The 20296-nt window shown below is 40.7% G+C and overlaps 2 protein-coding genes across 4 annotated transcripts; one reads left to right on the forward strand and one right to left on the reverse strand.

Moving 5' to 3' along the window:
* Window positions 1-1413: 1413 nt before the first annotated feature.
* LOC108883618 (alpha/beta hydrolase domain-containing protein 17A) lies at window positions 1414-8442 on the forward strand. 2 transcript variants are annotated; one of them, XM_051070085.1, is made up of 6 exons: window positions 1414-1598; window positions 2412-2497; window positions 2915-3462; window positions 3719-3913; window positions 5834-6013; window positions 7150-8442. In XM_051070085.1, exons 3-6 carry the CDS (start codon window positions 2918-2920, stop codon window positions 7373-7375), a joined length of 1146 nt encoding a protein of 381 aa, XP_050926042.1. In that variant the 5' UTR covers window positions 1414-1598; window positions 2412-2497; window positions 2915-2917; the 3' UTR covers window positions 7376-8442. The 2 variants fall into 2 exon arrangements, with proteins under 2 accessions (XP_050926042.1, XP_050926043.1); XM_051070086.1 differs by lacking the exon at window positions 3719-3913.
* A 2551-nt stretch (window positions 8443-10993) lies between these two features.
* LOC108883617 (GRAM domain-containing protein 2B) lies at window positions 10994-17961 on the reverse strand. Of its 2 annotated transcripts, none has more exons than XM_018676959.2 (13): window positions 17750-17961; window positions 16788-16934; window positions 16622-16679; window positions 16421-16493; window positions 16027-16130; window positions 15524-15613; window positions 14699-14770; window positions 14541-14603; window positions 14354-14453; window positions 14056-14112; window positions 13855-13948; window positions 12913-13023; window positions 10994-12335 (listed from the first exon to the last, which is right to left on the reverse strand). In XM_018676959.2, exons 1-13 carry the CDS (start codon window positions 17815-17817, stop codon window positions 12320-12322), a joined length of 1053 nt encoding a protein of 350 aa, XP_018532475.1. In that variant the 5' UTR covers window positions 17818-17961; the 3' UTR covers window positions 10994-12319. The 2 variants fall into 2 exon arrangements, with proteins under 2 accessions (XP_018532475.1, XP_018532474.1); XM_018676958.2 differs by having other exon boundaries at window positions 14541-14606.
* Between the last annotated feature and the right edge of the window lie 2335 nt (window positions 17962-20296).

Consider the following 20296-nt stretch of genomic DNA (forward strand, 5'->3'; position numbering starts at 1 on the left):
TCTCTCTCACACACACACACACTCACATTTTGTTTTAAGCCATTACTGAAATACGTGTTTGATGGTGTTCAGGAAAGTTGTGACTTTAAGAGCCTGAAACATAAAGCTTTACCTGAGAGTAATACGTTTATTTATAATATTGTAGTCTGTAGTATATGTGAGGCAATACACTTAATTATCTAACAGCAGAATATAAAGATCGAGATAATAAGATAAAGAAATGCACCCATTTAAGAAAATGATCAAATATCGAATGGAAAAAAAGTTTTGTCCCAAAAATATTGTGTCACCAGTGTGTGGTGTATTTTGGAAACTAGGCGAAAAATATATAGACACAAATCTAAACCTGCCATTTATTACATGTGTATTTAATGGCAAATCATTCTGAAATGTAGAGAAAAGTAACATCCCCTAAGTATAATTTTGCGATAGCGTAAAATAGTACTTATTTTTTTTCTTTTTGATGCAAATTACTTCACACTTGAAACTTTATAATCAGTACATTACTTATTATTAAGAGATATTATTCTTTTTACTCCTCTACATTTATTTGATTTCATAGTTACAGTCAAAAACATAGTGTTCATCTTAAAGGCCTGTCCATATCCCACACAGACACAGACAGAAACATGCTGATTTGAACCACACACACACACACACACACACACACACACACACACACACACACAAAAACAGAATCAGTAAGGCACTTTTTATTTGTGGCTGCAGCAGCTGAGGAGACAAAACTCCTGCCAAAGGAAGCTCCTCTCCATTTTAAAGTCTTGTATCTACAGCCAGACAGCAGTAATGGGATGAGTGGATTGAGGGGGTGAACAGTGTCATTTGCTATTATGAGTGCATATCTGAGAGAGAAGGGGTGGGCAGGCAGATGATTTTAGGGGCAGTAAATAAAGATATGGTTCTGCTTTGAAATTCCAGACAGTTTCTAAACTTTTTATGCATTATTATAGAATGAAGTGTCTGACAGTAAAGCTGTTAAAACGGGCTTCCAATGAACCAGCTACAACAACAAAATGCAGTTTAAATGTTAATACATTAGTTGTATTGATCCCATAATATTATTCCTTAACATTTCATACAAGCGTATTTTGCTGATAATGTTTCTGCATTTTAAGTTTCGTTCAAATTTGAAGAAGTAGCCTATGTTATGTTTTATGTATGATGCTTTATGACAGGATCATATCAAGTGGATTTACTATTACCATCCTCACTACTATCAGAGAAATAACTGTGAAATGTTGTGAAGCCTAAAATGGTTTAAATTAAATCATACATAATCCTTTATCGCTTTCCTCTCATTATTTTGTGCAAATGTGATTATGATAAATTATTCTCTGGCACATTTTTTAAAGTTTCGAATAAAGGAATACGCGCTTACGTCACTTCCGGCTTTAGTCGGACAGTAGTAGAAAAAAAATCTGGTTGCCATGAATTTCAGCTAGCTAGCCACCGACAACTGAGAGTACACTTGAGTAAAACCATCCATGTCAAGACACAAGAAGGATTTTCGAAGTCTTGCGCTGCTTCTGTGTACATATAGGGGTACACCAGCCTGCCTGCCGTCCTACTGTGAATCGGTAAGTAGCTAGCTTTGAGGCTACCGTGCTAGGGAGCTAGCTGCCGCCGCTAGCTGATTGCCTTGCTAACGATAAGTGATGATATTTTGACTGTAAGCTGCCATTAAGCAGCACAGTGGCTGTGAACAGCGGTAATATATCGTTAATTTACATTTCCAGTTGTCGGTATGCTGTGCCAATGTGCCGCCCCCGTCATATGCCCAGCATTACTGCCTAACGTTAGAGGTTAATATCGTTGTTAACCATATAGCCACATATGCACATCAGTCGCTCTCTGTGTTGAGGGGGTGTTGTAATTAGTCACCAGTGTCCATGATCACATCAGGGCATCTGAATCACTTTAATCCCCCAGTGAGATTGTATCGACCTCAGTTCATGGATACTGTACATATCCTTTACCATAATAATTGCTAATTGTTTTACGGGAGCTGTACACTGATGACAGCAGGAACTCCTTCAATGAGCCAGTGTTGTTTATAATCTTTGAATCAATGTTATCTCTTCCTCATAGCTGTGACGCTAGGTTACCATTTACCTTTGGCACAGTGTCTGTGTAATTTTGTTTGGTTCCACATGCCATATGTTACAAAGCAAGACAAGAATGTTAGTATGCTCTTCTTAATATTTATCATCTGCCACTTCATATCAGAACACCAAAGCTCTAAAAGAGCAACACTGAAACACCAGGCCAACTAAGTGATCATGCCATTGTGATTATACGTTGTTGTGTACAATTTCTTTTTGTGTTATGATAAGTCATTTTAATGTGTCATTCTTTCTGGGTTTTTTTTGTTTTGTTTTTTTAAAACTAAGATCCAGCTGGCTCAGTGACGAGACCAGACGACCTTGGCACCATTGTGTGCCAGTTCATTTCAAGACCCAGGGATTTCTGAATCCAGGTATGTTTACAATGGTGTTTCTCTGCAGGATTTTCCTCAGGAAACTGGTTAGGAGAGGTGGTTAGAGCTGTTTATCCCTAATTGTAATTGATTATTTTTCATGATTTCACAACTGATGAGCTGAGCCTGCAGATCCTGATGCTTATTTCTTTTTCAGTGTAGTTATTAGATAACTGTTTAAATGTTTGCATTATGCATTAAATATGTGGTCTTTAATGCGTGATGTAGTGTCACTGCTCATTTCCTCTTAAGCATAATAAGCCTCATATTATATTTCATTAAAATGTCAAATTTCTTCTGACTAGAGTACAAAAACACAGTGGGAAACCCTTCTGTGAATTAAAGGTGAAAGTCTTGTTCTTACTCTGTTTTTCTGCCACCTAATTACTCCCTCTCCGTTGTTTATTTTTTTACCAGAAGATGAACGGTCTGTCCATACGAGAGCTATGCTGCCTGTTCTGCTGCCCCCCGTGCCCGAGTCGCATTGCAGCCAAACTGGCTTTCCTCCCTCCAGAGCCCACCTATGCCCTTCTCCCTGACCCAGATCCAGGTTCTGGAGCTGGAACTGCTTCTGGGTCTGCCTCTGGAGCTGCTCTGCCATCTCTTGGAGCCCCAGGGCTGCGTTCCCGGCTGAGCACTGGTAGTGGCGGTGACAGGGGAGGTGGAGGCAGCGGTGGTGGTGGTGGAGGAGGGGTAGGAGGAGGTGGTGGTGTCGGTGGTGGTGGAGGTGGAGGAGGAGGAGGAGGAGGAGGTGGTGGTGGTGGTGGTGGAGGTGGAGGTGGAGGTGGAGGAGGAGGAGGAGGAGGTGGTGGTGGGGGTGAAGGCAGGTGGAAGCTGCACCTCACTGAGAGAGCAGAGTTCCAGTATTCGCAGAGGGAGCTGGATGTGACAGATGTATTTCTGACCAGGTCCAGCCGAGGAAATAGGGTTGGATGCATGTACATTCGCTGTGCCCCCAATGCAAGGTGAGACACGCACCACCCCTGAATACACTGAGACTGAATGTGCCTCCATACACACACAACACTGTATGACTGTGTTTGCTTGTGCTTTGAATAGGGCAGCTTGCCTTTCTATAGATACATTACTGTAAGTCATGCAGTTATATCCCATGATTTTCCATCAACTCGGGGCTTTCCACTTCATCATTGTTCCTGCTTGACCTCAGCCTGCTTCTCAACTTCCTTCTTGTTTCTTCTGTCTTCCTCCTTTGTCTCTCAGGTTTACAGTGTTGTTTTCCCATGGTAATGCAGTAGACCTGGGCCAGATGAGCAGCTTCTACATTGGCTTAGGCACGCGCATCAACTGCAACATCTTCTCCTATGATTACTCAGGCTACGGTGTTAGCACTGGCAAACCATCTGAGAAGAACCTTTATGCTGACATTGATGCTGCCTGGCATGCGCTGCGCTCCCGGTAAGCTGGCAGAAACTCCCTGTTTCCGTCCACCCAGGGTCTGAAATTAACAGCCAACTAGCGCCAAATGCCAGTTAAAGTGTCTTCAGTAGATAAATCAGTAAGGTCACTCACATCACTGGCCAGTAACTTTTTGTGAAAATAACACTTGGTTAAGTTTTATTCAGTTTTCCTCCCGACCATTCGCCAGTCAAATCAAAGTTTGACAGTGGCTCTGTATCAAAGAGAGTGATGGTTGGGTGTTGCATGCTGAGCTCTACATGAAGCAGCAGCATCTAAAATTCTGAAAACTATTCCTCTTGTTAATCTGTTGCCAGTCTGGTTAATGAGCCTTATGTTAGGAGAAACTTAATACTCCCAGGTGGCAACATAGAGGAAGTTTGAGGCCACTGTAAAAGAAGTAAAGGTCTTAAGAAAATAACCATTTATGCCATAATAATAATAATATCTTAAATTTATATAGTGCCTTTCACGAGACCCAAGGACACTTTACATAGACAATGTCCACACAAAAAACAAACAAAAAAGACTAAGTGCAGAAGGCCTGGGTGAATAAGTGACTTTTCAGAGCAGACTTAAAAGTAACCAAAGAAGTAGCATGGCGAATCTCCATTGGGAGAGAGTTCCAGAAGGTGGGGGCTGCCACACTGAAGGCTCTATCCCCAAAGGATCGCGTTTTGGTGCGGGGGAATAGATAGAAGGCCTGAGTCAGAGGACTGCAGGTTCCGTGAAGGGGATATGCTGGTGGAGGAGGTCCAAAAGGTACTGTGGAGCGATTTATAGACAAGCAGGAGGAGTTTGTAGATGATGCGGTACTTAACTGGAAGCCAGTGTAGGTGAGAGAGGGTGGGTGTGATGTGCTGTCAAGGCTTAGTGCGGGTTAGAACCCTGGCAGCTGAGTTTTGCATGTACTGGAGCCTGTCAAAGGCTTTCTTGGGGACCCCAGACAGGATTCCATTACAGTAGTCCAACCGGGAGGTGATGAAGGCATGAATGAGAGTCTGAGAGTGAGGGATGGCGTCGGGAGATATTTTTCAGGTGATGGAAGGCAGATTTAGTGACAGATTTAATGTGTGACTCAAAGGACAGGGTAGAGTCAAGGACGACGCTCAGGCTACGATCCTCTGAGCCTAAGAAAGTCAGAATTTACTCACACAGTCCCTGACTCTGTATTTGAAATAGTATTTAAATAGGTAGAGTAATATTTTGTTTTTTGTCAAAAATGGCTGATAATAATGATTACATTTCATGCTTTGCAGCCCTTGGCAAGTGAGCCTTGCCACTCTTTGCTTATGATGTTGTCTTTCAAAATATTTGTATTATTATCAACTGTATGGAAATGCGCACACTTCATTTTCATTTATTTATTTATAAAGACAGCACACATTAATCAGAATTTCTGTGGATGTGCCAGTGTTAGCCAGCTGGCTAATTTTCAACAAAGTCCTTTGGCAAGATGTTCTGAGAACCATCAACGCCATAAAATTTGCAGAGATGCCACAGAAGACAGCAGAGGCAACAAATGAGAGTGCAAACAGCACAAAGCAACAAAACACAGACCACAACCATCTTTTGTTATATGCTGACATTTCTGAGCAGCATAAAACCTAGTTTGAGATAGTGTAATCAATATTTTGACCTTGATAAGATATTAAAGTTAGTAAAATGGTGATATATATGTCTGACATATATGTCATGCAACAGAAAATGTTCACGTCTGCTCAAAAGCCAGACCCTGAAACATTGAGTAAAGGTGTGGTCAGAGGTACTGTAGATTCCTTTTTCAGTTCATATGGTTACACATCAGTCCTTTTGCACTTGACATACAGGTATTTACAAAGTAAAAGTGACTCTGTTCTGACATTTATACTGAAATCTATGTGTGTGTGTGTGTGTGTGTGCGCGTGTGTGTGACCTCAGGTATGGCATCAGCCCCGAGAATATCATCCTGTATGGACAGAGCATCGGCACAGTGCCCACAGTAGACTTGGCATCGCGGTTTGAGTGTGCTGCTGTGGTCCTCCACTCTCCTCTCACCTCTGGTATGAGAGTGGCCTTCCCCGACACCAAGAAGACATACTGCTTTGATGCTTTCCCTAAGTAAGTTTCTAGACTGAGAACATATTTTACTTTAATGTTTTAAATATAATAAAGTTACATTTCATAACAATCTTTTTATTGTCAAATCCTCATTAGTTATTTACAGGAAACTCAAATGGTGACAATTGTAGCTGTAACTGTAGATACAGACACATAAAAATGTCCATTAAAACCTCTCAAACCACTCCTGTTGTATAATCAGCTGCTCTGCTGTTGCCCAGTATGTTCCAGAGCCAGAATATTATATTTGTAAACAGCCTCTGATAAAATTCTGATAATCGTATGATTATTATAGCGCAACATGGAAGCAGTGTGACACATTACTCTAATGGAGGCTATATACACTTATCACTTATCACAAGTCACTTTAAACAAAAGTGTAATGTGAATGAATGGGGTTGGGCAACAATATATAACAATAAGATACAGTAGAACTTTATCTACCATCAGAGATCTTTCCATGCATCCATATCAATTTATTTCCTTCTTTAATATCTCTGGTTATATTAGACCACTGTGGGCAGCGTTGCATATCATTGAGCAGGACTACATTAATTTGTTTATTTTTTTTATTTGGATCCCCGTTGGCTGTTACCTTGGCAACAACTAGTCTTCCTGGGGTCCATATTGTTTTGCTGAAAATGTGATGAAGTACCTTGATTTCTCAGGTATTACAGTCACTGGATCAGTCAAAAACATAACTCCCCCATCTGGTTATTTTATCTTTAAGCAGATTCTCAGGAAAAATGTACTTATCACCACACAATCTTACAATGTAATGTAGTATATTTAGCAATATTTTGATTTAACAGTGATTGCTGGTAACATAATTAGCATTTTTAGGACAGTAATGAAAACCTGTCATTACTGGAATCTATTGTAACTAAACAAAGCAGACTGCATCTGCTGTTTTCTTTCTTTGTTGAAGAAGAAACCGTCTTCAACAGGAGTGAATGTTTGATACTCTAACGAAATTTTAGGTGTAATGTCGCTTTAATGTATCTCAGACATGTTGACTGAAATGCACTTTGTTATTATTTGTCATTGTTCAATATTATAATGGAAAGTCGAATCCGTTGCCTGAATTCTATAAAGTCCTGTGTTAATTGCCTCCGTTATTTCGATTTTTCCACCAGCATCGAGAAGGTGTCAAAGATCCCGTCTCCAGTGCTCATCATCCACGGTACAGAGGACGAGGTGATCGACTTCTCTCACGGCCTCGCCCTGTTTGAGCGCTGTCCCAAGGCCGTGGAGCCCCTCTGGGTGGAGGGAGCTGGTCACAACGACATTGAGCTTTACAGTCAGTATCTGGAGAGGCTACGGCGCTTCATCAACCAGGACCTGGCTGCACAACACACCTGAGAAACAAACAACAGCCTCTCAGTGTTTGTATGAATGAGAGTTGTGTGTGTGTGTGTGTGTGTGTGTGTGTGTGTGTGTGAGAGAGTGAGAGTGTGTGCGTGTGTGAGAGAAGATGTCAGCATGTTTGCAAAGTATGAGTGAGAATTAAACCTAAAAAGGATGTGTGACTTTTGCCACATCTGTGTGTCTTTGAAGCAGCACACCTTAAGGTTAATTTACAACTATCATTTGTTTCCTATTTTAAAGGTTAGAACGTTTTTTGATCTTAATCAAAAGCCTTGTCCATCTGTATGGTGCAGTGTGATGAAAATGCTAAAAACAAGTACTGAGATGAAAAAAATGTGTTTTTCAGTGTGGGAAAAATTATGAGTTGCAGCTTTAAAATGTGTTTACTCACATGAATTAAGAAGGAAGAAAAATGTGCTTTGTCCAAAAAGGCACACAGATGTAATTTGTAAGTGTGACATGTTAGTGATATGTATGTCGAGTGTATATTCATATCTCCATGGACCTGTGACACCTGAAGAATGCGTGCATGTGAATGAGTGCATTCGTGTGTTTGTGTGTGTGTGTGTGTGTCTGTGTGTGTGTGTGTGCGTGTGCGCGAGTGTGAGGCAGTGCTGAAAGAATTGGACATCCTGATAACTTGGACAGCTGCAAGTGGAGGAGGCTTATGGAGACTTATCAATATTGATTTTTTTTTTTTTTGCAAGTGTATGTATGAAGAATACCTCCACAGCTTGACCAGTTCTCTCTCCAGTGGACAAACACTGGTCAAGCTCGTTCCCCCCCGACCCCCTCCCTCCCTCCTCTTCCTCCTCCACTCCCTGTTTACCTGTTAATGGACATCCATCTGACTGCCAGGGCATTTCCCAAGTTGTTGTCCAGCTAACACTAATCTACTCTTATTGTGTGGTTTTGGGGGTCCATCTTCTTTCCTTTGGTGTCAGTTAATGGCGGATGCACAAGGACTAGTCTGGAATACTGTCATAGCTTCTTGGGTGTCTCATAGTTTCCTCTCCCTCATTTCTGACTTGCTGAAAAAAAAATATATCACAGAACAGCCAGCTTCCATTTAATTTCCTGGCCGTGCTGTAGCTTTAGCCTTTTTACTGTCGACAGAATTTCAGCAGCAACTTACAGGGAATCATTTTGATTTCCCTGTATTGCTGTTTCTCACCGAGTCCTACATATTCTGAACAGTGTGGCTGAAATGGAAACAGGTCTTTGAAAGCCACACTGAGGATATCTGGGGTTATGTGGATTTTACATTCTTAGGCATTGGTGAAGCAGCTCTGGAAGTGAAGGTTTACTCAGTAATTTTCATGTCACATTAGATCAGCTTGGTCTAAACAGAAGGCTGTAGCACTTCAGTGCTTACTAATGTGTGACGTTCAAAGGCTGGGCAGATTCTGCTGACTCAGTAGCAGCAGGAGTAAGTCCGATTTAGAGAAATAGGTTGACATTTTGGGAAATGCACCTATTGGCTTTCTTGTTAAGAGTTAGTTGAGAAGATTTATACCACTCTCATGCGGGAAGTGACTGTGCACATAACCTGCCATACAACCACAGAGGTGCTTGTAGGCTGGTGTTTTGTTACCTTTTGAAACAGCCAGGTTTGCTGTTTCCCCATTTCCAGTCTTAATGCTAAGCTAACTGGCTGCTGGCTGTATCTTATTTACTGTACAGACATGATCTGTACAGGCCTTGTCTTATCTATCTTTTCACCTCACCCTCTGCAAGAAAGCGAATACACATATTTCCCAAATGTCGCACTATTCCTTCAAGTTTGAAGTGTGGTTGTCAAGGATGTCTGTGAATAATTTGTAGAATAATTTGGTGAACAGATCCTTTTGGAGCTTGATGTTCTGGCTGGATTTGGAGGTTTTAACGGTATAAAGAGACCAAGTAGCTGCTCAGTTCACCAAACTAATGAGGCCTGTGTCCGCTCAGAATAATCATGCTTCATCAGAATCATACTGATTATCTTGTGGTCTTACAGCACAGTTTGTTTTCCAAGTCTTGTCCCAGTAGCACTCATCACCAGAGTTAGACAGCCCTCCTGTTCATATTCACCCTCTGCACATTTTCTTCTAATGTTTTTTGTCTTGATGTAAGTAATCCAAACGTGTTTGTCGTAGTGTAGGGCCATGGACTGTTTGTTTCAGAACCATGTGTTTGTTGATGTTATGACTAACAATGTGATTCAGATCGGGGTGGCCAGGACGGGACATCATGCCTACTTATAGCTCTGTTTTTAACCTCTGTGGCCCTAAATGTAGGAGCTCTCTTATGGGTGGCAGCACGCTTCACGTCTGACACAAGCCATATTTGAGCCTCTCACTGTTGGTGTGGTGCAGGTTCCACCACACACACCTTTGCACATCATTACACACATGCACCGATACACACATTCAAACACGACATGCATACACACATAAACACACATACTGTAGTATACAGTATATTTACACATTTATATATATCAGATCAAGCATGACAAAAGCAGGTCTTAAGTTCAGCACTATTGTACAAAGCATCCAAAGTGTAATAAGGGTATAAATTGTAAATTTGTGTGTCTTCTTCATTATTATTGACTGTCTTCTACAGGCCAGCATTAAGGATACTATCAACCCGTTTGAATAAGAACTAACAGGCCCTGTGTGTAGACCTGTACAAGATTTGGTTTTATAGTGGTAGGCTAGCACCACATTTCAGATCTACACAAGGTGTCTTCTGCACCAGAGACCCATCAGTTTCAGTGATAGTAGCTGCGTTTTGTTAAAGGGAACATGTACTGAACTAGCACTGATCTGATTACTCCATTTTGGGAGTACAAGTGGGTCTTAGTAAGTGGTGGAAAGGTTACCAAACACCACTCGCTCGCTGTCATCGTTTTCGAACAGGGAATTTCTCCATTCTCATACTGCGCTTTGTCTCTCTGATTTGTAAATAATGGAAATCTGTTACCATCTTGAACCAGGGATCTGAGCTGTCAGAAGAATCAAGAGAGAGTTGTCACTTTTCTCAGAAAATAGAAGTAGGCTTCAGTTTCTTCCTGGACAGGTCGTTTTTATCAGGGAAACCACTGGATCCACTTTTCATTCATGGGGTTTGGTTCAAGAAAAGGGTTGGAAATTTGCTGTTTTATTGATGCACCACTACGGTTGACATACATTGTATCCTCTGGCCCTGAATGTTTATTGATGGGGGGTGGGTGGGGGTGGAACAGTGAAAACTGTATGCATGTCTATTGTGTTTTGCCGAGCAAATGACAGGGTGGGACGTTATCTCTATTATGTATTCTGTGTGAGGGTAAAGCTGAACTCATGGCATCGGAACATTGAAGCGCTTAAAAAACAAAAAAACAAAAAAACATGGGACGTTTATTTGAATTTTTTAAATTGCTGATACTAACTGACGTATTGTTATGAGTTTTGTGCTAGAGTTTGAGTGGGGCAGTGGTGGGTGGGTGGTTGGGGGCTGGGTTTAGACCATATTAGTGGGCTGTTTATATGGTTACTGTACTTACCTATTCTATTCTTTGTATTATGATTTGTAATTTTATGTTGCTTTTTTGAACTGAGAATATGATGTAATGAAATTAATTCATGGGACTGAATCTTGACCTTTTTATGGACAACAAAATAATAAAAAGTCACTTATGTACAAAAATATGAAACTGATATTATTGGTTTTAAAACAGTCATTATATTTTTGTACAGTGCATAAGTTAATAAGACTAAAACATAAGTGAATACAAAAAATACAATATTATTAATTACAGTATAATGACTTGAAAACATTTAGCATCTGGGTGACATGATTTGTACACAAAGTCTCTTTCCATTGGCTGGAATCAGTGCAGATACTGTACAGGCTTCAAACAGTTGTAAAAATCTTGGATACTTGATGGAAAATTGGGTTTTCCAGGTCAGGAATAATTTCATAATGTTAATATATCCTTTACAGGTATTTTGACATGAACTTTTCATGTGCACACAGAATTAACAAAAAGCTTAAAAATTGATTTAAAGGCATGGGAATCAATTTGGCAAAATGTGTATGAATCGATTTCTCCAGTATTTATCAAAAGGATTGATATGCAAAAAGGTCAGTAGCAAAAATATATAAAAGTAACATTTATATTCCAAATAAATTTCAGTGCCTGAACATGAGGTGCAGGTAAAATCCTGTCTTGGTATCTCATGTACCAGTCAAGTTTATTGGAAGTGACTGCCCTCTCCTGGCCGACTGCTGTCATTAACAGTCTTTGTCTTAAACACCAAACACCAGCAGTTAAAATTACACAGTGTGAACCCTCAAATTCAAAATTACAATTAATTTAAAAATCAACAAAGTGCTTCTTTCATCCTCCTGTTTTGATGGACTCTGCTGTGCTCTCACTGTTGTGCAGGTAGTGCTGATCCAAGAAAATGACGGTCAAGACTCCAGCAACCTCTTCAAGCTGAGCTCAGCTGTTCACCGGCCAGGAAATAAACATGGCTTCAGCAGGATGCCTCCATATGGCTCAGCACAGGGGGAAGCTCACTTCAGTTTTTGGTCTGTCAGCAAAGAATCGGTGCATGCCTAACAGAAAATATTGTCCTGAAGCTCCTTTGCCAGCACGCTCAGTCATCCATGTAGTTCACCACGTGTGGCCTGGTTCAGACATCCCAAAAGCATCGTACTGCTGAGTTGCATTGCAGGCATGACATGGCACTAATACAGGAGTTTAATAACTAATTTGAGGGAACTAATACGTGTAAAATATTGTACATTTCTTTGGATTAGATGTAGTGCATATCAAATGGACAGAGTCTCCCAGAATGTTAAGATGCTTTTGGGAGTCTGTCTAGACAGGGCTCAGAGTAGGATCTTAACAGAGTGGGACATTGCATGAGTTCCTGGAGGGATCCGTTTGGCACAGTCCTTTGCCGCTGGCTACGTTTCCTGGTACCTGCAAACGAGGAAGAAGACGCAGGCATGAGGAGAGGACAGTGATGATCCCTTACTCGATTAAAAGAAGCAGCGCCACAAAGTAAAAATATAAGTCCTGCATTCAAACTTTCACGTGAAGTGGTGAACCTATAAACAATTATGTAACTGTGTATTCAAATATTTAAACTTGTAGATTTCTTACTACTTTACATACTGCAGGGTAGTTTGGTTGGTTTAGTTGCTTTTAAACACTGGGAGAAGAGGACATTATTTAATTCATTACACACTAAATTGTTTCTGATAAAGACATTAAACTTTAATGAAAGTTGAGGTTGTGAAAGCTCATGTTACAGTTTTAGACACATACTTCCTGGTGCATGTGACTGCTGGAATGTAATCAGTTATCTTTTGTCCACACGGCTGTTGTGAACCTGCTCAGCTACTCTATTCAAGTCTAATCTGATCCGGAAGTAATAGTTTTAAAAGTGGTCAAAACCAGTTTAAGCCATTTCACTTTTTTCCCCCACAACAGACTTCCTTTTGCTTCTCTCTCTTTCTCTTGCTTCCTTTTTCTTTATGTTTCTGTGTCTACTCACTCTCTGTGGTGTAAAGACAGCTCAGTCAGGGCGCCCAAAGTGTTCAGCTGCTCCTCCAGCGCTATGATCCTCAGCCCGATGTACCCGGACGCCATCAGCAGCAACACAAGTCTGTAAACACAGTAATGTCCTGAGTGCCTGGGATTTTACAGCCCTCCACTACAATGCACTAAAGTAAAAGTGCATTGTGCAGAGTGGATCAAAAGCTGAACGCACGGGCTACGATGGGTACATACCGTTCAACTCTAACAATGAGATATCAGGAAATTGTATCTGTGTGGAGCCTGAGAGAACATTTTGCGATAACATTTCTATAACTGAGTTAAACCATATCTCCAGGATTAATAATCTTTCCTTGAGAGCTGCCAGCCAATCCAGAAAGGCAACATACCAAAATGTGTGTCTAGGTCTGTGTTTTGCAGACATTTCAAGAAAGTGTGTGTTGGGCCTTCAAAGAATCCTACATAACACATTCCTGCAGGGTCCTCTTTCACCCATTCTCTCGACAGGTTTAACAGCAGCGGTAGTAGTCAAATATTTGCTTATGTACCAAACAACAGAGAGATGGGCCATGGTGGAAGAAGTCATCAGATTACATTGCATTCAAAATTTAAAGTATTAAAAGTAAAACAACTTCTTATGCACAAAAATATATAAATTGTTATCTGATCACATATTACATTACTTCAACATCATCACTGATGCATAAACATGTAAGCAGCACTTAAATGTTGTGGCTGGTTCAGTTGGAGTTAATTTTAGCTTCTTTACAATCAATAGCGATGCATTATGTTCTATAGAATGAGCATTTGCTTTAAACATCAAATTAAAATAGTGAAGTGCCTTAAGTATAGTACTTGCATTAGTATGTTTATGTTACATATGTAAAACCACTGGAGATGGAGCACCACCTGTGAGAAATAACATCATAATAATACTCACAGCATCATGTAGATGTAGAAGAGAATGCCGAGATTCCTTATTTCTCTGAAGAACGGTGCAACTGACTCGATGAACTTCCAAACCCATGATGTAGCTGGTTCGAGACAAAAATCATCAGCTCATTATCCCACACTATGGCTTATGGGTAAGTTGAGTGTGTGTTACAGTACTCGTGTCTGTTTGTGAGGGCTTTACACACACCTGAGTCATCTTCATCTGTTAAGCTGCTTTCATAAGTGGAATTGCTTCTCATGGGAGCTGAAAAACAAACAAACAAAATAAACAAATGTACACAGCCTTCAGTTGTATTGCTGAGACATTTCGGCTTGGCAATAAAATTCTCAATATCATTATCTCACATGGGAAAGTGCAATTTAAAAGCTTAAGCATTGAAAAAAGATAAACATTATTCCTCTTGTGCACAAACTGACGAGCACGTGAAACAGCAGTGATTGCTCAGCTCCACACTTTTCTCTGTCTCTTCCATCTTTCCTCTCACCTTCACTGGACATCTGAGAAAAACCGTTGTCAAGATTGATGCTGTTTTGCCTGCTCAGATCATGATCTATGCTGTCGTCCAAACTGGAATAACTGGAGACCTGTGGACAAAGACAGTTAAATCGTCTGATGTTATGTATCATCATCATGCGAGATACCTAGACGTAGGTGATGAGTAGCAATCCTACCACGTCATGCTCAGCTTCATTCTCTGCAGAAGACAGATGAGGACTGCTGTTTTGACTCTCTCCCTGCTTTAGACAAAGACATAAACTGAATTAAAAAAAAGAGACATTTGTTTGAGAAATGATGACTTTATTGTGCATGCAGATGTTATATACAGTACCTGTGCCTGTGAGCAGACACTGTGGAGTAGTTTGTAGCAAACCTCACGATTCCTCAAAGACACAAATGAGTACTGAGAGAGGGAAAAAAGAGGCAGGAGAAAGAGTTAAATCTGGAACAAAAGCAAACTATGTGCACACTCAGAGTTAAGGGTGTTAATGTGAAGTCTTGATGAGCTGTCAGTTTCACTGCAGGAATTTTCCCTTCTTTTCAAGCCAGTTTAAGCTACATTTCACTGCCTGTCTATACACGAGGTGTTGTACAAATATGCAAATACAGAAAAAAAAAAAAAAAAAAACTAAACGGACACAAACGCAAAATGAAAAGCACCTGGTTATTCATGCCCACATGTCTTATCACTCTTCAAAACTGTTTCTCTTGAGCTTAAAAGGACCCCATTAATAATCTATTTTGAGCTCTGTGGGTGGGGAGTTCAACAGCAGAGAAGGAAGTATGTTTAAAAGGAAGTTTTACAATTAGAATTCCCTATGCGGTTCCCTGTGCGGTGGTGTTTGTGAGCCAGAAACCCAGAGAGGTTTCACAATGTCACTGTGCACCTACAGAGCCTGATTATTATGTCGGCATTCAAGTTTAATGACAGCAAATTCAGTTTTTGTTGGCCTCATTTTAACTGCATGATTACAGTGTACATCTGTAATGCAATGATGGCGTCAAATCAGTGCATGTATTTACTGCATACAGCTCAAAATCACCAGTTTTTCTCACAGGATTTCACAGTCTGTACAACTTAATGTATGGCCCAAAGTGCTCTGCATTAAAAGTGAAATAAAAATAATGTAAAAAAAAAAAAAAGGTGCAGTCTGACCTTCTCTCCATCAGCAGTTTGGATTGACAACATGGACAAAGCTGAGTTATGTTTCTTCACCCCCCTGACACTGGACGTGGGAATCACCACCTGTAATGTGTTGAGAAAAAAAAATCCTTTACATATGAACATGGACTGAAACACACATGACCAAGCTTATGTTACTTTGTCCTGGATCAAGGTTACTAGGTTAAAATAATTTCCCCTTTATGAAGTGGGCATTTGATATTAAGGTAAAAAGCATGAATGCTGGTGTTGAAAGGTGAACTCCCAGCACAGCTAATGTTACGGTCGTCAGCTTCTTTTACAGCTTAGGTCACATGTGACCTCAGAAAGCTGCTCTGCTGAACCAAACTGCTACTGGAGCATTAAAACCAAATTAGTTTCATGATTTTGAATCCGAGAAGGCCCGAGTAGTGCCACGGCTGTCGTGACAATTTCCGTGTTAATTAATTTCACCAGTGTGGATTGGGCTTCACCTCCAGTGCGTCTGAGTGCGTTACCTTGGTGTCTTTGAGCAGCACGGAGGAGTGGAAACACACGTAGTTCTCAGAAACAAACAGTTTTCCATGATATAACACCTCCTTCTGCAAGGCACAGATGAACACTACAACAAAGAGATGCACGCGCACGCACACACACACACACACACAAGACATACAATATGAAGTTATTAGTAGATGTTTCTCTAATGGAAAACCCTTGCAGTGTCACCTAGACGACAAAGGCATGTCTGCAGAATCATTTACAAAAGTGTTCTCAGCTCCTCATTCACTGCGGGCCACTTGGCAAACAAAGACATCAAGGACAAAGTGAAGAAAAGGACACAATGTGATGTCATTTCCATAATCAATATCAACAAATAAGTAACAGACTCTGGACCTCAGCTCAACTCACTGTGTGTCAGGTTTTCTGCCTCAGGAATCTCTGGAAACAGCTTGTGGAAGCTTTTCTTGTGCTTCAGGATGCTCTGTGGGGGGTTGATAGGGCTGTGTTAATGAGTGAACATTTTCACATTGTAATTCTCCCTGTGTTGCAGAGAAAATTTCATAAAATACACATCCAGGAAGGAGCAAGAACGAGGTGAAGCCGGCTTACATGATTGTTGATGAGTTCATTTGATCGCTCAAGACTCTCCTCTGCTATGGTCTGTTCCCTGAGGACACAAATAGGGTCAAATGAGATAAGGGGCATTATCATCGTCTGGGTGCAAGTTCAGAATTTTAAGCCATCTCCTGCTTCCTGTAACGCGTTTGCTGTCTACCTGAAGGATGTGTTGGAAGTGAGGCTGTGATTAAGCTCCTGGATCTCCAGCCGGGCATCATCCAGGCTCTGGCTTTGTCTGGATTTCTTACTGCTAAACCTGCTGCTGCCTCTTCTTACGCCAAGCATTCCGACTCCGTCCAGACAGCTGCCCCCAAGAGACAATTAGATAAATGTCAACGCTGATGATCCAGCTTTTATATGACACACACACACACACACACACACGCAGAGCACACAGGTGAGACAGATATAGAACAACATAAAGTAAAGAAATCATACAAAACACACACACTTAAATAAACAGAGTTCTCCTTGATAGGAACATTTCAGAGTTCACAGAGTGGCTCAAAACAACTCCTGCTAGCTCATGGTAAACATTTCATTATCTTCGCTTTCATTGTTCGAATCAAGTGAAGGCTGATTTTCCCACACAGATGAATGTAGGTCATTCACAGACACAAAGAATCAACAAAAAACAGCCTCTCGACAGCGTGTCAACAAGGTTGTCGACTGAAGAGTAAAAAGGTAAAAGAAGTGGATGTGCTGCTTGTGTTTGTTTGTGACTCCATTCTAATATCTCTGTCAGTTTGAATAGTTCCTTTGTGTGAAAACAAAAGTTAGACTATGGCTTGCAAAGTCCTTGAAAAGCTCTTTAAACACCGGCTCTGTTGGCTTTCTCTCTCTGTGCGTGGGCTCGCTGTCAGCCCATTAGACCTGTAGTTAGTCTGCAGCCTCTGGGCAACAGCAGACATCTCTGGAGAATAGTTTCACTTTTAGAAGCCAGCAGCCACAAGCACTGACAAAACAAGAGTACACTGCACACCTGGTGCTTGGAGAGAGGCTTATTTAGATTATTACTCAGCTGTATAAGATGAGTATAGATAGAGTATGGATGTCTGATTTCAACAACATTTTGTAAGGATGTGAAAGAGACAGACACAGTGAAATATTCATACTCACACAGAGCTGTCCAATGAGAATCTCCTGCTTTTGACACTCATGGTGCAAAATAAACACTTCCAACTCATTCACATGCACACACGTTCATTCATGCAGCGCAACTCTGTATCTCAATCTGTTTAGCTCCCTCCAGTTTAAAAAGTCATTGAAACAGCTTGTGTGTGTGACTCTTGGTTTCCTTTCCTAGAAGTATCTCTAAAGTAGCAAGTGGTAGGTAAGGAACAAAGGCTGTCACATCCCACTTTTAGGATTGGCTCCTTATTGACAGGTCGACCAATCAAGCGGAGAGGTGGGAGAGTTCACTCAAACTAAACCAATCAGCAACAGCAGGTGTTAAAGCCACACCACCGCATAGCTTCTTCTCCTTCAGGCAACAGTTGCTATGGGTGGCACTACCCACCCTGACCTTTTGACAGGCACACACACACACGCACAAGGTATTTAGAAACAACTGTCATGTGCTTGAGACATGACAGTCACACCATGTTCTCCTGCCATGCAACACACCCAGCCTGCACAGATAGACATCAGTGAGCGGCTGACAGATACATAAAATGACATGACACTGTTGTGTAAAAAAAAAAAAAAAAAAAAATTACACAGGTGTTTCATCATTGTTTCTAATTGTGTGAAAAATGTTCCAGCATTTTCCGAGACATGTTTTGACAATATTTTGGGGTCAGATGATCGAGATTTTAAATGGATGTTCAATTTTGAGTTTGCTAACTTTGTCTTTGTGTTACTGTATGTTGTGAATGTTTTTGTCAGTGACTTATGAATTTTGTTGTCAGTGATGGTTCGAAGATCTGAAGATCTGTGAAAACCTTTTTTATTGCTTGAAAATGTAAATGCAGCACTCTGGTTCTGGTGTACTCAGCTGTATTTTAGTTGATCTATGGAATTCAGTTACTGTTTACAGTCGCTGTATGTGGATATAGAATAGCAGCGTGTCAGAGGTTATTGAGACAGAGGGTTACTTTCATCATGAAGTGTGTAGACATATGTCAGGTCGGAGCAGTTTAATGTGTCCAGATGCCTGCACTGTCAAACTGCAGGTGATTAGGATCACATGGTGTCGTTCCAGATGTTGACTCTCTTCACTCACACCCTGCTCCTCTAACTCTCACCCTTCCTCCACCTTTGCCTGTGTTTGCAGTGTGACCTTTGTCCTTGCATTATTATTGAAAATTTAATAATTCAGCAACAAGTGTTAGCAATTGAGTTATTTTTATATTGTTATTTTCCACAGTAACAGTAGTTTTAGTTCAAACTTTGTGACAACATTATGTGTTATTTCTTCTCAGAATTATGATTCACATACATAGTCTACATGGGAAACAGAAATGTGCTGTTCTACTGCCAGTGTGTAACGATGTGAATCTACTCAGAGGAACTGTATATTACTCAGAGACATTTTTAGTATATGGTTTTATAGTCTTCATAATTTTCTAATTTCTCCTTGCTGCATTTGCGTTTCTGAACATTTAGAGGCACATGTGCCATTTACCATTTCTTCTAATTCACATACAGTCACTTAATGTGGGTTTCATGAAGATAGACAAGTTTTTAAGGAGCTCCGGGTGATGAATGTAAGATGTAAACCATAACCTTACCAGATAAAATAATGAAACCATTCCTGCAGAATTATTGTCAGTTCTCCAGTGTTGAGTGACTTAATATAATGCACATATTATTCAGCACAACTGCAGTGGTGCAGCCTTTTCAGATGAACATGCAGATAAACGTGATCTATTGTGCTCAGGAGGCATTTGTCTGGAGCGAGGTCACGTTGACCTTCGTGACTTGAGTGTGTGTGGTATGAACTGTCACCATGTGAGGCTGAGGGAGAGCAAAGACAGCTGCCTGCATTTAACTAAAGCTTCCTTTTTTAATGAATAGCTCCCTAATTACAGCTGAAGGTGTAAAGTTACCAGGCTTGTCTCAGCACATCTCAAGGGAGGGAAATAGTATAGGCTAGAGTCATGAAAGTGTTCGAATAAGCATTCATGACTTGTCTTGTAATGGACAAAACAATACGTTACTCAAGTTGTCTTTTTTTTGCCCTTTTATCACTTGAAAACACCAAGTGAGTGGTTGGCTCTCTAAGATACTTTGAGGAGGTAAAAGGGTTTTGCCAGTCAACCATGAGTCCACACTGATAAGGAACCCATAATACTTTTCAGGTGCAGCAGCTTTTCGTATCAACACACAGATCACAGACATAAACCATGAGGATGTAGTTGGCGTATATGAACTTTAGACGTGCAAAGGACTTCTCTATATCGTGCATGTGGCTATGAAAAGTCCAAAAAAAAAAAAAAAAGTGTAGGACACTGCTGAAATCAGATGAGTCCAGTTTCACTATTACACAGCCGATTGCATCTATGCATGAGTGTGTGCCCTGCTGTACTGAAGAATGTTACTGATTCCAAGAAACAGAAGAGGAATACAAAATATAAGATGTTTAGATTTGTTTTTCATCATTCAGATAGATTTCAAAATCTGCCAAAAAACTGAAACCTGCTGAGAAAGATAACAAAGTGCGGG

Source organism: Lates calcarifer, linkage group LG4 (assembly GCF_001640805.2).
Source record: "Lates calcarifer isolate ASB-BC8 linkage group LG4, TLL_Latcal_v3, whole genome shotgun sequence".
NCBI lineage: Eukaryota > Metazoa > Chordata > Actinopteri > Centropomidae > Lates > Lates calcarifer.

Coding starts and splice junctions, on each gene's coding strand:
- LOC108883617 (XM_018676958.2), bottom strand. CDS start 17,817: ATGAGTTGGAAGTGTTTATTTTGCACCATGAGTGTCAAAAGCAGGAGA. Junction 16,680..16,787: donor ACTTCCAACACATCCTTCAG/GTAGACAGCAAA, acceptor TTGTGTCCTCAG/GGAACAGACCATAGCAGAGG. Junction 16,494..16,621: donor ATGAACTCATCAACAATCAT/GTAAGCCGGCTT, acceptor AACCCCCCACAG/AGCATCCTGAAGCACAAGAA.
- LOC108883618 (XM_051070085.1), top strand. CDS start 2,918: ATGAACGGTCTGTCCATACGAGAGCTATGCTGCCTGTTCTGCTGCCCC. Junction 3,914..5,833: donor TGGCATGCGCTGCGCTCCCG/GTAAGCTGGCAG, acceptor GTGTGACCTCAG/GTATGGCATCAGCCCCGAGA. Junction 6,014..7,149: donor TGCTTTGATGCTTTCCCTAA/GTAAGTTTCTAG, acceptor TTTTTCCACCAG/CATCGAGAAGGTGTCAAAGA.